Raw genomic sequence first — 21503 nt, 5'->3', positions numbered from 1 at the left:
AGAATAGCATAAAACAGCATAAATATGAGGAGAATGGACACAAGACTTGGATCTGCCTTTGTGCTCACCTCCTATGCCCCGGCAATATGGCTGCCTTTACCATTTTTGCCCTCTGATGAGGTGGAGGATGGTGCTGCGCTGTGCTGTGCTGAGTGATTGAAAATTTTCCTTCTTTCTGCCTCACATACTTGGTTTTAAAAACATGTAAAGATTCATCTAGGTCAGGTGCTGGTGGCTCATGGCTGTAATTCTAACTACTCAGGAAGCTGAAATCTGAAGATCACAATCCAAAGCCAGCCTAGGCAGAAAACTCTGTGAGACTTAATCTCCAATAAATTACTCAGAAAAGGCCAAAGTGGTGCTGTGGTTCAAGTGGTAGAGCTCTAGCCTTGAGCAAAAGAAGCTCAGAGATGGCGCCTAGGCCCTAAGTTCTAGCCCCATAACCAGCTCCTTCCCCCCCAAAAAAAGATACAACTAATAAACGTATGAACTATAAACATTAAGTTTGCTCACCAGTCATATATTCCTTTCCAGGAATTTACTTAAGGAGAAATACAGAAATTAAAAACTAACAGATGCCAATGGCTATAATCCCAGCTGAGATCTGGGTATCATGGTTCAAAACCAGCCTAGGCAGGAAAGATTGTTAACCACCAAAAAAAAAAAAAAACTTAAGTTGAGCTGTGGCTCAAGTGATATTGTTAGCCTTGAGAGGAAAAAAGCTGAAGGACAGTACACAGACCCTGAGTGTAAGCTCCAATACTGGGGCTTGACAAAAAAAAAAAAAAAAAAGCATCAATCCTGGAAAGTTTACAGCCTTATTTCTAAATAAAAATCACTTACCATAGCCTAAACACCCAACAACTAAAGACTGAGTAAACAGTGATGCACCAAACAAATATATCTTAATCATTGTGCTTCTTTTAAGTGAAAATAATGAAAAGACAAAAACAGAATGAGAAAATTTCCTATACTAACCATAAAAGGGAGGAAAAAAGTATTTACTATGTGAGTTACAAACATGAAGAAAATCCATAAGTATTTGGACACAACACACAATTTGGTGTATGGTGTATTAGGGACTGAAAGAATGCCTCTAAATGGGCATAAGGTCCACTTTCTGTGGCATAACTAAAACTTATTTTAAAAACTGGATTGACTATGAATTAGGCATTTTACCAGGACAGAGTCTGGAGCATCCTTCAGACAAGCAGGGAAGGGAAAGCTCATGTGCCTGCCTCCCAGAGGCGGGCACCGTTCCACCTCATTTGCCAGATGGATGCAGGATGTATTCCTAACATCCTGTTGTGAGCAAGCTGAGTAAATGTGCCAAGAGGGCTGCTTTGCCTGGCAGATTCCTGTTTACTCTGGGGTGCACTTCCTCAGTCCCTGACACAAGATCACTGACCGTGTAGTGAACTGGACAGCTCAGGTGTTATGTATTCATTTGAGATCAGGTCAGCCAGTTTTCAGGATTTCTCCCTCCCTCCCTCCTTCCCTCTCGCCCTCCCTCCCTCCCTCCTTCCTTCCCTCCCTCCCTCCCTTCCTTCCTTCCTTTCTTCCTTTCTTTTTGTTGGTGGTGGTGGTGATGATGGTCATGGGGCTTGAACTCAGGGCTCAGGCACTGTCCCTGAACTCTTTTGACCAAGGCTAGCGCTCTACCACTTTGAGCCAAAGATTCACTTCCCGTTTTCCAGTGGTTAATTGGAGATGAGTCTCACAGACTTTTCTGCCCAGGCTTGGTTTTGAACCATGATTTTCAGATCTTAGCCTCTGAGTAGCTAGGATTACCCGTGTGAGCCAGTGGTGCCTGGCTAGTTCATAGCAAAAAATTCCCTTTCTTCCCCCCTCCTCTGCAGTACTGGGGCTTGAACTCAGGGCCTGGACTGTCCTTTGTGCTCAAGATTAGTGCTCTAATAAGCCACATCTCCACTTCCAGCTTTTTTGTTGGTTAATTGGAAATAGGAGTCTCATAAAAGTCCCCTATCTTCAAACCATAATCCTAGCTCGAACCTGAACCTCTGGTACCTGGCTGCAGAAATTATTCTTCAGATGATATAAAAACCCTTTCTTAGCTCAAAGTAAGTCTTCCCCTTCATCAAATTTGACTTCCCTCTGATGTCACTCCCTTTTGTGTCCTTATATACCTGTGTCTCTAATGAAGCTTGCTAGATCTCTCACTTTTTGTGTATGGGCTATGTGAAAACTGGCTTCAAATCTCTTGGCAATGTAATCTGAAGTCAGAGCATTACCTTCAGCACTATGGCAGTCTACCTCAGCCCCTCTGCCACTGTCCTCAGTAGGCCACTGCATAGGCTGATACCCTTGACTCTCCAGGGCAAAGGAGAGGCTCAGAGCATCTAGGACCTCCTGCCATTAGTTGCCACTTTGCTTTCCTAATCCTATATCCCATGCTTAGTTCCATGCAAATATCTGTGGACCCATCATTTCTTGTATTGTCCTGAGGGTCAAGCAGGCTTGCCTTGAATGCTCCTCAGATCATTCCTCCAAGCTGAATTGGTGAAAAAACTTTTTCCCTTTCTGGATACTAAATGACAAGGGTGTGAAGCTATACTACACATGGAGTAGGAATTGGGACACTAAATTAGACTTCTCTGTCTCTGACTTGTTTGACAAAAGAACATATTGTTGGTGACATGGGGGTGGCATTTAAAAAAGGAGCTTGCTTCTAGCATTCATGATCATTAAAACAGAAAAGAATCTTATCTATGGAAATAGTTTTGTTTCTGTTTATACCGGAATGAAATACCATTTGTGCAGAGAGCAGGAGAGAAGAGAGAAGGCGAGGCCTGACATTAACAAGGGAGGAGGCGGACAATGCTTGCACTGGCAGTTGTTGTAGTTTCTGTTTTCTTTATATCCTTTATTCTCAAATTGCAACCTCATCTTCATCTAGCTCCTTTAAAATGTGATGTTTCTGTGAATTCTCTTTGTATGTCTTCACCAAGACCTTAAAGCTTTCTTCCTTCATAGGAACAGAGTGTTACGTTAGGGACAGGCAGAGAGTTATGCTTTTGAGTTTTTGAGAAGTATAGTACATGCTCATAAGAGTTATTTCCTAGCAGGGCATAATCACAAACTGGGGTTTCATATTCTAGAAATGAAAACATAAAATTAACTGTCTTCTGATAATATGTACACTCTAAAATATCTTAATTTATTCTATTGAAGTTTCTATCAAGAAGATATAGGGCTTGGGTCTGGTTTTTGAAAAAGTTTAGGAGACTTTGTACTGGCTTTTTAAAAAATTTGTCAATGTATAAAATAATATTCCTTTGTATTTAGTGTACTGGTTATGCAAAACTTCAGTGATTTTTCAATAATGTTGTAAAGTATCCAGTATGTCTTTATTACAATTAACTTTAATTTACCTTGTTCCAAAGAGTAATAGAAAGGAATTTTTGTCCATAATATACACAGACAAGCTATCAAAGGGATTATAGCCTTTTATAAACCTTTTGTGTGTATAAACAGCAGTGTTTGCATTAAAAAGCCATTTTTCAAAATTTATTACAACCTTTTAGAAGCAATTCTTTGGGCATCAGATCTTTAAGTGCATTTGAGAAATAAAATTGAGTTATCTAGGCTTAGGAATGATCTCTTTAAAATGCATATTGTTCTTCAATATATGTGAACAAATTGTACAAAGCACAATCCACTTATGTAGGATTTTTGCCTGTTCAGATCTAAGTGGGAATCAGTAGTTTCTTTGTTGGTCACTATGGAAACGCGTCAGCCTATCCTGAATAGCTCTTAGATCATACAGAGCGATGCCTGTGTCTCAGTGTACTTCCTCACCAAGCAAGCCAGGGCTGACTTCTCCTGCCTCCAACTCTTGCTTCCCTGGAGCCAGTACCATGCAGGTGCAGGATGTGTCTCGGCGGCCCTCGGCTGTCCACTTCCTCAGCTCCTTTCTGCAGGGTCGCCGGCACTCCACTTCGGACCCAGTCTTGAGGCTCCAGCAGGCCCGGCGTGGCTCCGGTTCTGCCACAAAACTGCTGTCCTCATCCTCTCTTCAGGTGATGGTAGCTGTGTCTTCTGTCAGCCGTGCAGAGAGGAATACAACTTTCCTTGAGAGAAAAAGTAAAGCTCCTTTTCTTCTTATAAATTGTCATACCTTTGTGTCTAAACTTAAAAAAGTATCAGTAGTCTATGTTGTGTTTATACCTTTTTAAATATTGACAATTTTATGTTATACTTTTTAGTGTTATGCTAAAAATTTAGATAGGTGAGAAATATGAAATGATTGTTTCTGTGGGTTTTTTAAAAAAATATTTAAAATGTTGTTTTTGAACAAAACTCTTCCCCTTGAAAAAGATTTGCTTTAAAAGTTCTCTTTTATTATCAGTATAGTGTGTGGAGATTATTATATGTGAAAGCTTTTTGCCTTTAGATGAAGAGCATTTCACATTGATGCTGATCATCTATAATCCTGAGATAAATGGAGCTGTTTCCTTTGTGAGCATCCCTTTGGGAGACTGGTAGATTGTGAATCCTCCCTTCCTTGTGTGGTCTGTAGGAAATTCTGGACGTCCAACACCAAAGTACACCAAAGTAGGAGAGCGTTTGCGGCATGTCATCCCTGGACACATGGCATGTTCCATGGCTTGTGGTGGTAGAGCCTGCAAGTATGAGAACCCAGCCCGCTGGAGTGAACAGGAGCAAGCCATTAAGGGGGTTTACTCATCTTGGTAAGTGGTCCTGTCATTCTTGCATAGCTATAAGGTAAAAGAAGGAGCTGTATGTATTAGCTACAGAGAGAGGATGTAGAAATGGCAGTATGAGCTTTCAAGTCCAGGAACTGATGCCATCCCTAGCTTCACTCTAGACCAGCTATGGGATGCTGGCCTACCCAGCCTTAGTTTCTCATCTAGAGAATAGAATTAATCAAGCCAAAACCATATGTGTGTTTTCAAATCAAGTGAAATGAAGTATATACAGTACCTTGAAGAAATGGGTGATTAGATAGCCCCCATATTCCAGAAAGAATAGAAATGCTCAGCTCTAAGTCTGAGAAAATTATGAGTCACACATTTAGTTCTTCAGTTTGATCCAGGTAAGCTTTCAAATCACTTTTAAGTTGTTCTTATATTCTGTATGAAAGGACATATTGTCATATAAATACACTCAGTCTGTCTTAATTTGAAGTGTAGCAGGCTGTCAGTTCAGTAGACAACCTAAGATGTTTTCATTGTTTCTGGCATGTAAGTATAATTAGTATCATTTTTGAATCATGCTGCCTTTTATTCATTACAATAAGCTAGTCAGATATACCTTCATTGATATAGTGACATCTGAAAAATACTAATCAGATCAAATCATGTTTAAATCACACTTTAGAAGGATATTCCAGTAATGAATTATTTTATACAGTAAGAACCCATTTTAAAATTAGGTATTTGTTGACTTAAACAGCTTCTCAAACTTGCAACCTGTACTTTTTCAGGTTGGATTTGCTGTGTACCTCTGTAGTTACATGGTTTAGGATCCATTGTCATTGTCACTCTCCATAAATTATTTTCAGAACTATTACTGTCATACTGTTGGCACCAAAAAGCACACATTCCAGAGGTTTAGGCAAACAAATTTCTAACAATGTAGCTTCAGTATTAATACTTTTGCTTTACTGTTGAATAAACTATGCGAGCCATTTCCACCTCCACTGCTTTTATATTGCATCTTTCCACATCTTATGCTAAGTACTTATGAATTTGTGGGATCTTAGATCTTTGGGTCTATTGTAAAGGTTACACATCATTCTAGAGTTTAGAATCTTTTGCATCTTACTCTGCTAATCTAATATCTTTGTTACTCCTCTGAGATTCCTGTAACTCACACCAGGCCCCGATGAGACATTTTAACAGAACATATTACAGCTAGAGCCTAACAAGAAACATAGGGCTTTATTTGGCCTGTCCATCCATCCATCCATCTTCAAATCTCTATTTGCCTATAATCAAGGCACTATGCTAGATGCTTTCAAATTATAATCATTCACTCATTTTCATAAAACTCTTGTGAGTTGTTAGTGCCATTTTACTGATGTTTCAAGAGATTAATTAGTTTGCTTCACAGCTAGCAAGTAGAAAAGTCAACGTTTGAAGCCAGCTGACTCAGAAGCCCATAGATTTTTCTAAATTACAGTAACTCAGTATTTATTCATGACTGCAGCCAGGATTTATGCTGAATACTTTATATCTGTATCATATTGAATTCTCACTCTGGCTATATAAAGCAGGCATTAGTATCCCCCTTTGTAACCTTGGTTGAGTAATCATAAGTGCCTCCCAGTTGGCTTTCTAGTCACCAACCACTGGGCAACTCATGAACACTTACTACCTTTGCCACTGGCTGAGTTTTCTCCATCGTGTCTACAAGAATCTCTGGAGAGGGCTGGGAAGGTGGCTCAGTGGTAAAGTGCTTGCCTCGCATGCATGAGGCCCTGGGTTCAATTCCTCAGCACCACATAAACAGAAAAAGCTGGAAGTAGTACTGTAGCTCAGGTGGTAGAGCACTAGCTGAGGGACAATGCCCAGGCCCACGACCGACAAAAAAAAAAAAAAAAAGAATCTCTGGAGTACTTTGAGACATTCTGTCAGAGTTCATAAATGCTTTATGCCCTAGATTTTTTTCCAGGAGGTTTAAGAAGCTAAAGGCTTCTCAGTACATTAATGATAGCATAAAATTGAAACCAGGTTTGTACAAAATATTCTTACAGAGTTATTGAAATCATAGAAAAAATCATACTTTCAGGTGGAACTTTCTGGGTTCTGTGTATCTCACTAGCCTTCCTTTGATCATCAGGGTCACTGACAATATCCTGGCCATGGCTCGCCCATCCTCCGAGCTCCTCGAGAAGTACCATATCATCGAGCAGTTCCTCAGGTAAGTGCCCTTTTTTCACAGCTGTTGTGAGCAAAGCTGTGGTTTCGATTCTCTGCTTGTGCCATCAAGTGAAAAAGGGCTTTCCTTTTAAAAATAGGCAGGGACATGATTATTTTAAATAAAGATTTGAGAAAAATTAATGTTTAGTAATGCCAAAAATGATTAATTTTTTTAACTCCAGCTCTCAGTGACTAATTGCCCCTTTTTCTTTAAGTCATGGCATAAAAACAATAATCAACCTGCAGCGCCCTGGTGAGCACGCTAGCTGTGGGAATTCTCTGGAACAAGAAAGTGGCTTCACCTACCTTCCCGAAGCATTCATGGAGGCTGGCAGTAAGTTCTTTCCCACCCTCCTCAACATGAGCTATCAAGGATAGTGCTGAGAGACTTTTGCCTGCTAGATTCTCAGGTTGAAAACATGGTGGAAATAATGACTGCACAGCAGCATGACCTTTAGATAATGAGAATGGGCTTTGACCTTCAATGATGCTACCATTCTTTGGTGTTGTTGTTGGGGTATGGGGTTTCTTTTTGCCTGTGAGAGGGATATTGTTAAAAAAAAAAAACCAACCCTGAAGACTAAAGCTCCCATTAAATTAATGCCTGCACTATGTGAAACACTATTACTTCATTTCATCCTTACAGTGGTAGTGTAGCAGAGTTGTTACTTTTGTTTCATACTTGAGGCCACAGAGACTTAAAAGTGACTGAGATCACGCTGATTAGCAGTGGAGGAGCAAGTTGGAAGCTCCTCAGTCTCCTTCTTTTCTTACATGTTCTTAGAAGGATGCTGGGCTTCCTTCTACCAGTAGAATGTGGCACTTCCACAGATGCTGCAGTCTTGGGAGCTTTGGGAAGGACTTCACTCCATACTGCAATTCAAACCAGGATGAACAGGTTAAATGTTTAACTTAAAAAAAAAACCTAGGTAGACCATCTACCTTTAACTATTAATTAGTATTTTAGACACATTTTCCATGCTTTAACAACAGCATATGTTTTATTTACCTCTATAGCTAAGTAACTTTACCAGGGATGATTGACAGTTTTAATTCATAATTTGACTTTGTATATGTGTATATGTGTGTGTATGCTGGTCGTGGGGCTTGAACTCAGGGCCTGAGCCGTCCTAAGCTTCTTTTGCTCAAAGCTAGCATTCTACCACTTGAGCTGTAGGTCCACTTTCAGCTTTTTTGATAGTTTATTGGACATATGAGTCTCACAGACTTTCCTGCCCACAGCTGGCTTCCAACCATGATCCTCAGATCTCAGCCTCCTAGGTAAGATTACACGCGTGAGCCACCAGTGCCAGACTCATAATTCTACTTTTTTATTACTCTGTCTAGCTGAGTTTCAGCAGGAACTATCTTAAGTAATATAGAAGTGTTTAACAATTAAACTAAAGGAAGTATAAAACGCCTATTATTTTAGGCTTGTTTATGTTGTGAAATCCAGGTGCCTTTTAACTGTATATACTCTTTATAAATTCATTCATTTTTTTCCCAAATGTCTTTGCAAGTATTTTTCTGAAATTCAATTTTTTTCTGTCTTTCACTGCCTAGTTTATTTCTACAATTTCGGGTGGAAGGATTATGGTGTGGCTTCTCTCACTGCTATCTTAGATATGGTGAAGGTGATGACATTTGCCTTACAGGAAGGAAAAGTAGCCATCCATTGTCACGCAGGGCTTGGCCGAACAGGTAAATTCTAGGGTGATTTCAATGTCTTGTATGAATATTGAAACATGCACTGAATAAAATGTACTAATTCTAAGGATAAATGGTTTTTGGAATCCTATTATAGTTTTAGAGTCAAATTAAAACTAAGTAAAAGATGTTTGAAGTATCTAAAGCTGACAATTACATTCATCATATGTTGATGGGAGTATTTTTTGAATGACTTAGAACTGAAAAGCCAATTCATTTAAAGGAATCTCTAAAATTACTTTGTACCACTCTGTTTTCTTTTCTTTTCTTTTTCCAGTCATGGGGCTTGAGTTCAGGGACTAGGTGCAGTCCCTAAACTTTTTTGCTCAAGGTTAGTGCTCTACCACTTTGAGCCACAGTGTCACTTCTGGTTTTTTGGTGGTTCATTGGAGATAAGAGTCCCACAAACTTTCTTGCCCATTTTGGCTTTGAACCACAATCCTCAGACCTCAGCCTCCTGAGTAGCTAGTATTACAGGCGTGAGCCATCAGTAACCAGCTTCTCTTTTCTTATGTAAAGGAAAAAATACTTAATTTTAATACAATATATATTTGGTCATGAGGCTTGAACTCTGGGCCTGGGTGCTGTCCCTGATCTGTTCATATTAAGATGAGCACTCTACCATTTGAGCCACAGAAAAGACAATTATGTATTGCTGGGCACTGGTGGCTCACGCCTATAATCCTAGCTAGTGAGGAGGCTGAGATCTGAGGATCACGGTTCAGAGCCAGCCCAGGCAGGAACATCTGTGAGACTCTTATCTCCAATTAACCACCAGAAAACTGGAAGTGGTGCTGTGGCTCAAGTGGTAGCGGGCTTGCTTTGAACTGAAGAGCTCAGAGACAGTACCCAGGCCCAAAGTTCAAGTCCCATGACTACCCTCCCCTCCCCCCAAAAAATGTAATTCTTAGGTCTGGGTACAGTGGCTCAAGCCTATAATCCTAGCTACTTGGGAGGTAGAAATGGAGGATTATGGTTGGAGGCCAACCCAGTGATAGAAGTGATAAAAGTTCAACCAGTGGTTTGGCATGACAGTACATACCTGCCATCACAAACTACAGTAAATCACAATGGCTAGCCATTGTGTTGTATGCCTGTCATTGTAGTTACAAAGGAAAGCACAGATAGGAAGACTGCAGTCCAGATCAGCCCAGGCATAAAGCAGGATCACAGGTTGAAAACAGCCAGTTTGGAAAGAAACTGACAGAGTGGATCAAATGGTAGAGCACCTGTTTAGCAAGCATAAGGCCCTGAGTTTGAACTTTAGCACCACCAAGAAGACAAAAATAAAAACTAATGTAATTTTTCTTAACTAAAATAACAAAATAATAAATATTGTTTAATCTGTGAGGTTCTAAGCATTTTACATTTGCTGTCTTTAAAAATGTTTAGCTATGGGGCTAGGAAGGTGGCTCAGTGGTAGAGTGCTTGCCTTGCATATATGAGGCCCTGGGTTCGATTCCTCAACACCACATAAGCAGAAAAAGCTGGAAGTGGCGCTGTGGCTCAAGTGGTAGAGTACTAGCCTTGAACTGAAGAGCTAAGGGGTAGCACCCAGGCTCAGAGTTCAGGCCCTACAACCAGCAAAAAAAAAAAAAGAAAAAGTTTAGCAACAATGCAAGTAGAAAAAACTGCAGTTTGGGAGAAGTTAAAACATATATTCCATGTACTAAGTTGCAGGGCCAAGATTTACATCTATGGCTGACTGGATCCAAAGTTGATGTACACAAAATTCTGTGTAAAAATCAATGGTTTCTTTAAATATGCTTCTGGTCTGAGAACAGAAGCAAAGCCCACCTGCAATGCAGCTCCAATCTCTGGGGTTTTCCTACCTGCCTAAGAACATCCTTAGGTCTGGGATGTAAGTCAGCTAGAGGTTGTTAGCTCTTCAGGACAAGCCAAAATGTCATTATACCTAGACATTGCTATCAAGAGAACTGCAGATATTCTATGTTTACACCAAAGATCTGCTATGTCCCAGTGAGAAATACATCCTAGTACAAACTAGAAAGCATACAGTTCTCAAAGGTTTTAATATCTATAAATAAGAAAACCTTCACAAACTTGTGAATTATATAGATACCTTGAATTTGCCTTTTATTTTAATATTAGTTGTCCATTATATTTGAAGCAATTATTACTTTTATTAGTTATCTTAATTAAAGGTTTATTAATAAGAGTCCATAATATTTATACTGATCAGCCTGGGGTTTTTTTAAATATTATATGCCTATAAGAAAACAGAGTTCTAGGAAGTGGCGCTGTAGCTCAAGTGGTAGAGCGCTTGCCTTGAGCTGAAGAGCTGAGGGACAGCGCCCAGGCCTAGAGTTCAAGCCCCATGACCGACAAAATAAAGAAAAGAAAACAGAGTTCTATCATGATCTGGAGAAAAAAAAAACCCACAGATCAGTATAAAATACATAGTCTAGAAGAAGAATTGTCAGGAAGAAAACTAGGCTGTGAGTATAAATAATCCCAAAGGAAAAACTTTCCAAGTAGGATAAGTGCCCAGTTGGAGTGGATAGTGGTTGATTCCAAATGACAGGGTGGGCATTCCAAGCACAAAGTAGATAGATTGGTAGGAATTTTCAAGAGCTGTTCAGAGTAGAAAACAGAGGCATGATTCAGTGTTCTTCTGTACTGGACCTGGAAGGAGGAGGCTACATAGACTAGATCCTCAGCTCACCCTGTGGTGCCTTCCCTGCTCCCCAGGTCTATGCTAACTTAACATAACTTTTTGCAATAAGTGGGGGGAGGAGGGCACAATAAAAAAATGCCTGCATAAAAAGTTACAAAGGTTTTCATTACGATTGCCTTTCAAATGTGCTTATGTTTATATAGTTCCTTATATATTCAGGTTTTTAAATCATCAAAGACTGATGATAAAGAAATTAAATGAAACTATAAGCCTTTCTCATTAGCAATCTTCTCTTCTTCACCTTTCAGGTGTCTTAATAGCATGTTATTTAGTCTTTGCAACAAGAATGACTGCCGATCAAGCAATTATATTTGTACGGGCAAAGCGACCCAATTCCATACAAACCAGAGGGCAGCTGCTCTGTGTTCGGGAATTTACTCAGTTTCTGGCTCCTCTCCGCAATATCTTCTCTTGTTGTGATCCCAAAGCACATGCTGTCACCTTAGCCCAGTACTTGATTCGCCAGCGTCATCTGCTTCATGGCTATGAAGCACGACTTCTGAAGCACGTGCCCAAAATCATCCACCTAGTGTGCAAATTATTGCTTGACTTGGCTGAGAACAGGCCAGTGGTGATGAAGGACACATCAGAAGGACCGGAACTCTCAGCTGAAATCGAAAAGACTGTGTCTGAGATGGTCACCATGAGGCTGGATAAAGAGTTACTGAGACACAACAGTGATGCATCTGATCCATTCAACCCCACCACAGTGGCAGCAGAGTTCGAGAATCAGGATGTGATTCTTTCCAATGAGCAAGAGTTCGACCCCCTTTGGAAAAGGCGGAATATTGAGTGCCTTCAGCCCCTGTCTCATCTGAAAAGACGGCTCAGCTACAGCGACTCAGACCTAAAGAGGGCTGAGGCCCTCCTGGAGCAAGGGGAGACTCCATGGACAGTGCCTGCCCAGGACCTGCTGGCCCACAGCCTCCCACAACAGAAGCCCATAGACCATTGTTACATCCCACCATCTCCAGAGCTAGGTTTAAATAAGGAAGCCTTGGTTCGCAGTACATTTTCTTTCTGGAATCAGTCAAAGTGTGGAGGCTTAGAAGGCTTCAAGGATGATGGCTCACAACTTTTCCATAGGAAGGACACTGCAAAGGAAGTACAGCGGAGTAGAACCTTCTCTGTGGGTGTATCATGTTCTCATAACCCTGGGGAACCAATAACACTCAACTTTGAAAACATCCCTAAGGATCTAGTGGCTCACTGTCAGTGTGAACCTGGCAGTGGTTGGGACCTAGGCTCTGTTAAGGAGGAGGACAGGACTCCTTCCAGCCCTCCAGACTGTGGTTCCAGTCCCAAGGGACTGTTCCCATTTGGACATGAAACCCAGAACAAGTGTCTGTCTCAAGTGCCATACACTGCCTTGCAACCTGAATTGAGTGTCGAGGCAAGGAGAATCCTGGCAGCCAAAGCCCTGGCAAATTTAAATGAGTTTGTAGAAAAAGAAGAAGTGAAAAGGAAAATAGAAATGTGGCAGGTATTTAAATTTCATTTAATTAGGTAATGGGGGGGGTCAGCAAAAATGTAACACATCTTTCTAAACTTTGTCATAGAAACATGAAGATATGTTTGCATCATCATACATAACTTTCACATTTCAAGTTTCTCACCGATGATGTGAGCCTGATGTTGTAAAAATGACACAGGGTGATTATATAGTTTTATTTAAATGTCTATGTGCAAGCATGCTGCTTGATCCATAATTAATGTTGTGCGATGGCATTAATGTTGGTAATTTCCATCTTTGCTTCTGGGTTTGTGGGGGCAACCACAAACTGTCCTGAAGTAACCCCAGGCCTGGCACAAGGACATTCAGAGACATAAATCAAATGAAATGATTTCCCAAAGCTTTTTGGCACAAATATTGAGTCAGGCCTGGCTTCTCAGTCTCCTCTCCTGCAGACTTGCTGACCCCATACAAAAACAAATGGGAATGAGCTTAGGGTTCCATGGTGCCACTAGCTTTATCTGAAAAGAAGAGTCTGCAGTCCATTTCTTGGCTTTTACTTAAACTCATTTGTATGTTATACTTTCACTGGGAAGACAGGTCTAAAGTCAGCCACTCTCTTTCCCTAAGTAAACCACATATTCTACAGAAAAGACAGACCTTCTGACCTCATTAGCAGAAACAGGTTAACTGCCCCACCATGAGGTTGAATAGAGCATCCTGGCTCAGTGAAATCTTAATTTGTCAGCCCTTCATCTACTATGAATTACCTTAAAAGCTACTCTTCCATATTCCACTAGGTATGTTAAATTTCTTCAGCCGAAGAAACACGAAAAATAATTTGGAGCTTCATACTAACTTCCTGTTCTGTATTAAAAAGAGAAACTTTTGATAGAAGTTCATCTGAATTATTTTGACTAACAAAAACATATGTTTCCTAAAATAATTGTTTTCTTTACCTTGTATTCTCCACTGAAAAGTCTTCCATTCAGCCAGCATATATTTCCTGTGTATTATTATGTGTTAAAAGAGTTAGCAAATGGCCTGGTGTGGTGGCTTATGCCTGTAATCCCAGCTATACAGGAGGCAGATCAAGACATCTCTGAGAAAGAACTAAAGTGAAAAGGACTAAGGGCATAACTACAGTGTTTAGGAAGTTCAACTCCATTGCCACCAAAAAGATTGGGGAAAAAAAAGTTAGCAAGCTAGAGTTCTTGTGTTTAAAATAAAGGCTAATGCAACCGCACTGTTGGTTCAACCTGTGCACCCTTAGTCAAGTGCCCACATGAGCTGCACTTGTGCTGATGAGGTACTGGTTTGGTTTAAGAAAGATTACTCTCCAACATGTACAATATTTTCTGGAAGTGAGGCACAAAGTTTTAATTGAGCTAGTTCCCCTTTACTCCTTATTTGATTGACATTTTTTTTACTTCCTAGATTTTAAAATGTATTGTCATTATAAAGATGAAATACAGAGAGATTTTTATATTTGATTTTTTTAATGTGGTACCAAGGAATTGAACTCAGGCCCTCATGCATGCTAGGCAAGCACTCTACCACTAAGCCACACTCCCAGCCCACTTCCTAGATTTTATTCTAGCCCTTTCATTAATTTTTTTGCAAGTAGAATTCTGGGGAAAAGGTAAACAAACACTATTTGAGTAGTTATTACTCCTGTGAGATACTGGGGCCTACACATGCCCACGCACATATATTACTTCCCATGATGATGCTATTTAATGATTTCTTATTCATTTTAGGATTAAGATTAATAAGTAAGGATTCATTATCTATCATGGATGAAGAAACTAAGGATCACAGATGTTAAGTGACTGGCTCAAGTCACATGGCTGGTATACAGCCAGGTCCAGCTCATGTGTTTTAACATTTTCCCTTCCTTCCCTACCCCCCAGTATCTTGTATCAGAGAGCATCATGGTACAGAAGCCAGTTCACCCCCACAGGGTTTTGAGTAATGTCAATTCTGCCCAGTTTAAGTCCTCATTAACAAGCACAAAATTGGACCAAAGGCCACTTTGCTGTATATATGACCTGTGGGATAGAAAGGAATACAGACAGCTAAAAGTAGTGGTTTATTTATAAGATGGTAGAGGTTCTCTGTGCCATGGCCAGTGCTACTGGAATAAGGCAGACGGAGTGGAAGCCCTCCTCTGCCGTTTCCTAGCTTTGAGCTTCCAGCTAAGATTTTTCTTTCTCTTAAACTAAACTGGAGGGGCCTCCCTGCAGTTACTGTAAAAGTCAGAGTCCTGTACAACAATGTCTGCCTCACCATGGGTGTGCTGCACGTATTGACTGGGTGAATAAATAAATGGTAGCAATTACAGTGTTTATTACCATTATGAAAATAGGCTTGATTAAAATCTAAAGCCATCAGGAAGTAATTAAAATTCTCCTCTCACTTCTTCCCTGCCCTGTGGGAGGTGAAGCTTTAAAATTTCACGCTTCAATTATCTCTAGGCATTTGGAGTATCTGCAAGACTTCCCAGTTCCTTTGACCTTAGCAGATTTCAGAGTGCAGAGCTTGTTATTGGGTCATTTCTAAAAGTACATTTGAAAGAAATACTTATACCACACTGACCAACTTTCAAGCACTCTTTCTTTTTTATTAAGTAGTTGAATAAAGAGGTTTCAATTCCTAAGTCAGGTTATAAGTACAATACATCTTGACCAATGTTACTTCTTTCATTGTTCTTCCCCAATTTTTTCTTTTTGTGTGCTTTGAAGTTTTAGTCTAAAGTTACCCTGAGATCCCAGGTTAACTTAAATGTTCCCTTATTCTTACTTTTCCATCTACCATTCTACTTCTTTTTGCCAGGAGCCTATGAAGGAAGACTCACTGTTCTTGAGCCATTTCTGTGGTTTCTGAGCAGAGTACAGGGCTTCCTTCCGAGCAGCCCTACTCTCAGTAGCCAGCCAACACTATGTGAAGCAGGCATGAGCTTCAACAAGGGAGACTGAGTTGGCCCATGCCCCCAGTAGGAACTGGGGATTCCTTAGTCATACCTCAGGACTTGAACCCTTCTCTTATGGACAACCCCCAGTCATACCTCAGGACTTGAACACTCGCTCTTAGGGACAGCCAGGGTGAGTCTATACCACTCTCTCTTTTCCCTGTTTTCATTTCTCTCTCCCATTTTCTTCCTGTTTAGAAAGAACTGAATTCCCGTGATGGAGCTTGGGAAAAAATACGTGGTGAGAGAGACCCTTTCATCCTGTGTGGTTTGATGTGGTCTTGGGTGGAGCAGCTGAAAGAGCCTGTAATAACCAAAAAGGATGTGGACATGTTGGTTGATAGACAAGCGGATGCTGCTGAAGCCCTGTTCTTACTAGAGAAGGTAAAGGTGCTGCTGGGCACTATAATTCAGTTAATGGGTTTAATCTTAGTACAAGTTTTACACACTTAAAAAATAATTACTGGGGCACACGAATGGAGGAAGGAATGATGAGCAAAAGCAGTCATTATATCCAATGTACATTTTATAAAAATTGAACTACATAATCTGAGGATAGGGATGAGGGGGGAAAGATGGAGGACAACAATGGAAGGGATGGCATTGATCAAGAAGCATTGTACTCATATCTTGACTTAGAGAATCAAAACCTCTTTGTACAGCTACTTAATAATTTTTAAAAATCATTACAAAAGGAGAATTCATAAAGAATCTCATACCTAAGTCTAATTTAATAGTTTTTCCAAAAGAGAAAAAACTGAGGAAGATAGGGATGTAGCTTAACGGTGGGATACTTGTCTGTTGTATATGGAGCTGTGTAGTTTGATCCCCAGTATCGTGGGCAGTAGTGTGGGGACAGGAACTGATGCACAGCCTAAACATTTAGAATATACCAAAATAAAAAGGGGTCCCCTGGGTATGGTAGCACAATGCCAGCATTCAGTAAGCAGGAGGATCTGGAGTTCCGGGCTGCTGAGGCTAAACAGAAAGTTCAAGTCCAACAAGGGCTGATAGCCAGGTATGGTTGCTAATACCTATAAGCCTAGCTATTTGGGGAGCAGTTTGAGGGGATCAAGATTCAAGGTCAGCCTGAGCAAAAAAAAAAATTACCCCTCTCAACCAATAAAATCTGAGCATGGCACTATACACTTGTCATCCCACTATGCAGGAAATATAAATAGGGATCTGTGGTCTCGGCCAACCAGACCATAAATGTGAGACTGTATTTGAAAAATAAATAAAAAAGGGCTGGGGGGAATGTCTCACATGGCAGAACATCTGCCTAGCACATGCAAGACCATGCAATAGCACCTAAATCAATTAACTAATTAATAACCAAGAGCTGGGGAAGTTACTCAATGGTAGAGCACTTGCCTAGCATGAGAGAAATCCTGGGTATTGTTAGGTTTTTAAAAAGAGGTAGCCAAGTTAAGAACAGCAGCACGCACGTGGTATTCAGGTAAGGAGTAGGCTTATTCAGTAGACCTGCTGGGACCAGGCAAGGTTGGCACTCCACGTGGCTGGGAAAGGCCTGGGAAAGAGAGAGAGCTGGGAAAGAGAGGAAAGAGCTAGAGCAGAGAGAAAGCAGAGAGAGCTAGAAAAGAGCAGCCAGACAGTGTCTGGGCCTGAGCTAGGCCTTATGTAGGGTATGGGTGGAGAAAGGTGTGGCCACATCAAATTCAGATGGGACCTCAGCGGATGCAGAGGTGACCTCTTCCAGGTGTCCCAGTTGCCTAGGTAACGCAGGTACTGGGTGGAGACTTTGCTGCAAGGAGGGTGGAGTCTGCTCTCCATCCAGGAGCGGACCTTACAGGTATAACTCTGAATACCTCAAAAAAAAGTCCAAACCCTAGGAGTATCACATTAGACATTTAAAAATCTTTGCTTTTGCCCTTATCAATACATAGTTTTAACTTAGTCAATTTATACTTCACTTTTGCCTGAGTATAAAATTGTATTTTTCTGCAAACAGTATAAGCTTTGCATAACTATTGACTATAATAGGTGCATAGCCCTCTAACATGGAGCTATGTCACAACCACTTTTTCACTGTTGGATATTTGTTTATACATATTTACCTTGGGCAAAATTTGCGTATAAACTATGAAGTAGATTGGAATATATACTCATATTTTTAAAAAGGATTCATGTCGGGCTGGGAAGGTGGCTCAGTGGTATAGTGCTTGCCTTGCAGCACCACATAAGCAAAAAGAAAAAAGCCGGAAGTGGCACTGTGGCTCAAGTGGTAGAGCGCTAGCCTTGAGCTGAAGAGCTGAGGGACAGCACCCATGCCCAGGGTCAGGCCCCATGACCGGACCCCCCCCCAAAAAAAAAGATTCATGTCATACTCATATGCACACAAACACATATATCTTAAATATATGCAAAATAGAGAAGAAGAGTACAGAGTAAAGTAAGAAACTGGTTATGAGGATTGCCTTTAGAGGACACTATAGGACAACGGGTGTAGGAAGAGAAACATTTTCATTGTAGATATTTTTAAACATATAAAGACACTAAAATTTTAGGTTAACAGTAGGCTTTGTTTTCATTTTAGGGAACAATGCGATTGAATAATCAACCTTGAGCTACTCCTTTGCAATAGTATGTGCATCTCACTGCTACCAAGTCTTCAATAAAAACCTGTTGCTACACACACACACACACACACACACACACACACACACGGACACACACACATGAACAGACACAGTCAGCACATACCCTCCCCTAAGTTGTACACCAGTACCAAACACACCCAGGGAAGCTTGCTCAAGCACAGAAACACACCAGTTGTGCAAATACCTTTTTAAGATAAGAGTTTCTGTATCTTGAGTTCTTCTTTTAGGATATTTTCTCAGTAACTAAATTATAGAGATAAAAGAGGAGTAGGTGATAAGGGGGGGAAATTAACATTTGTTGGGCTGCTGTGGCCCTAGCACTTCAGGAAATCATTTCCATTTACACTTCTGTTCACCCTGATAGTGATTGGCAACAGAGTCTCTACACACAGGCAAAAGGAAACAGCTTGCTCTAGGCTGTGACATGGGTCACTTAAGGATTCAGACTTGATTGTAGGGCACGTGCTCTGGTTCTCTGTCACATCATGCTTCCTGTTTTACCAAATTCATTTCAACCCTATGCAGAGAGTATTTAAGGTAGCTTACATTGTTTATTTTTATAGGCACCATAATGATTATGTGTACTTAGAGGTTTTTTGTAGTCTAATTATGCACTTACAAATTTCCAGGTAAAATTGGTTGTCTTGGTGGATAACATCAAGGTGATAGAGTTCTTCCTTTGCTGAATCGAGATATTCCTTTATTCCACCATCAGCTTGGGCGATGCCTCCTTAAGTTTGAATTACTACTTGGGGGTTAGCCTATCTCTTTCGTCATCTGCGCACCTCACCCCCATAACATCTGTGATGGCTGGGCACACAGGGACCAAACATCTATTACCTACCTGATGATCAGCACAAAGACCACCATGATATGTCAGCATCTAACTAAACTGAAAGAATTATATCTAGAAACTGCAAGAAGGGGGAAAAATCTATTCAGTACACTGCAGGAGAAACATCTACACTAATCTTCGGATTCAGTTCTATTTTGTTCGATAACTAACCAATTTAGATCTTACCTCCTGAATGTTTTCCAGATTATATTAACACATAACGGTGAACCCTTGGTATAGCTTTTGGTAGCTATTTAAGTCTTTGAGATTGAACCAAATGCTCACTGTATAGTCATTTAAGTTGATTTTTTGAGACATTTTTCAAATCACCTTTGATTTCTGCCCAATTAGGGACAGCACCAGACGATCCTTTGCATTTTGCACTGCATAGTGAACCTGCAGACAATCCCTGTGGAGGTAGAGGAAGCTTGCCTTGCTCATGCCATTAAAGCCTTCACCAAGGTATGTTGAACAACAACCCCCCCTCCCACCCCGCCACAAATCACCATCACCCTTATAAATCCGGAATCAGAGGTCACCTTCCTCCTCTACAATAAAACTTGGGACTGTGTCTCCTGTAATGGAAATGTCTTTGGCATTTCTCAGAACTAATTACCGAGTTTCCACACAATGATATTAGGAAAAGCTGAACTCTGAGTTTTTCCAAGGCGAACATGGGAACAAAGAGTTTTTATAGAGGAGAAGAGAGAAACAATTGAGTGCTGAATTAAGTATTTTTAAATCACGTGCCTGGTAGGAGTTAGACAATGTTGTTTTGTCTAGCCAGTTCTACCTTGGGTTTGGACAAGAAACCATCTATTGAGGACTAAACACACAGTTCAATACTGTCTCCTGGCTGGCAAATCTTAAACATGGGTTAAAAAAAAATTCCTTTCTGTGCACAGCTTCTAGCAGTGTTTCTTAGCTGCAGAAAAAAACAAAAGAAAACAATTCATGCCCAGAGAGAATGTTCCTCTCACCCTTTGCCTAATTTTCTTGTTATATTATCATATATGATAAAAAAAATCATCACACAAAAGCCCAGCTTTTGAATGACATCTGTGATAAGCACTGATGAGAATGGCAGTTATTATTTGTACTGATTCATACACTATAGAGATTTTCCTTTTTAATATTTGTCCAGTCTTCCCTTCCACTCTGCTGGGTGACATTCATATTGCGGGCTTCCTTGATCCTCTGGCTTTGATGGCCCCGAGTGAGTGCACGTCCTTTCCATTCTATTTTCTGCTGCTTCCGGAGACAGTGATCTCAAATCTGAATCATGTGGTCCTTTACATCTGAATTTTCACAGACTAAAAGGGCTACCTACGTTCCCAAAGATGGGTGTGCTTTGGTGTCTTAGAAAGTAAATAATTTAAGCTGTTATTAATGTTTATAAGTAATATTTGCAAAGAAAAAATTAATGAAATTGCCAGATACTGGTGGCTCACGTCTGTAATCCTAACTATTCAGGAGGCTGAGATCTGAGAATCTCAGTTCAAAGCTCTCCTAGGTAGGAAATCTCCAATTAACCATCGAAAACCAGATGTAGAGCTGTGGCTCAAAGTGGTGGAACACTAGACTTGAGCACAGAAGCTCAAGGACAGTGCCTGAACCCTGAGTTCAAACCTTATGACTGACAAAATTAATGAGTTTGGGGAAAATATTTAGTACCGGTCTTAGGAAGCAGTAGAAATTCTTTACAATGTCTGTTGTCTTTAGATGTATTAGAGGAATGTAGCTCAGGGTTGATTCCTTGCTAGTACATGTGTGGCCTTGACATTGATCTCCATTGCCATAATAAAACAAAATATTGGAGACTAGCTGTTTATGGGTCTTCTATCTATGAACAGTCTGATGAACGAGGCACTGACAGCTCTGACTGCTGGGCAGAAAGCACATTTTCATGCCTTCCTATGTAATAGTGTTTACCTCCAGGGCAAATGTTGGCTTGAAGCTCCCTTATAAGACACTAGGATTTTAGGGATGGTGGTATAGCTAAGGAGTAGACTGCTTACCTAGCATACTTGAGGTCCTCTTCTCCATCCTAGCATTGAACAAAAAAAGGGGTGGTTGCCGGGCGCTGGTGGCTCACGCCTGTAATCCTAGCTACTCAGGAGACTGAGTTCTGAGGATCGAGGTTCAAAGCCAGCCCGGGCAGGAAAGACCGTGAGACTCCTATCTCCAGTAAACCACCAGAAAACCGGAAGTGGCGCTGTAGCTCAAATGGTACAGCGCTCGCCTTGAGCTGAAGAGCTGAGGGACAGCGCCCAGGCCCAGAGTTCAAGCCCCACGACCGACAAAAAAAAAAAA

The 21503-nt window shown here is 40.7% G+C and overlaps 1 protein-coding gene across 2 annotated transcripts in view; it reads left to right on the top strand.

Annotated features, from left to right (window-relative positions):
* The window catches only part of Ptpdc1 (protein tyrosine phosphatase domain containing 1), an 84578-nt gene that overhangs the window by 48103 nt on the left and 14972 nt on the right, over positions 1 to 21503 (top strand). Inside the window, exons 3-9 of one of the 2 annotated variants that reach the window (XM_013026361.1) lie at positions 4541 to 4712; positions 6826 to 6906; positions 7121 to 7239; positions 8469 to 8606; positions 11559 to 12793; positions 15933 to 16118; positions 19542 to 19652. In XM_013026361.1, the coding sequence (XP_012881815.1) occupies positions 4541 to 4712; positions 6826 to 6906; positions 7121 to 7239; positions 8469 to 8606; positions 11559 to 12793; positions 15933 to 16118; positions 19542 to 19652 (2042 nt within the window). The remainder of the gene's footprint in view (positions 1 to 4540; positions 4713 to 6825; positions 6907 to 7120; positions 7240 to 8468; positions 8607 to 11558; positions 12794 to 15932; positions 16119 to 19541; positions 19653 to 21503) is intronic. The other variant, XM_013026363.1, reaches the window with a different exon arrangement.

This window comes from Dipodomys ordii, unplaced genomic scaffold (assembly GCF_000151885.1).
Source record: "Dipodomys ordii isolate 6190 unplaced genomic scaffold, Dord_2.0 Scaffold93, whole genome shotgun sequence".
Taxonomy (NCBI): Eukaryota; Metazoa; Chordata; class Mammalia; order Rodentia; family Heteromyidae; genus Dipodomys; species Dipodomys ordii.
Note: the sequence above shows the minus strand (reverse complement) of the source record. Positions and strands in the feature narration are given on the sequence as shown.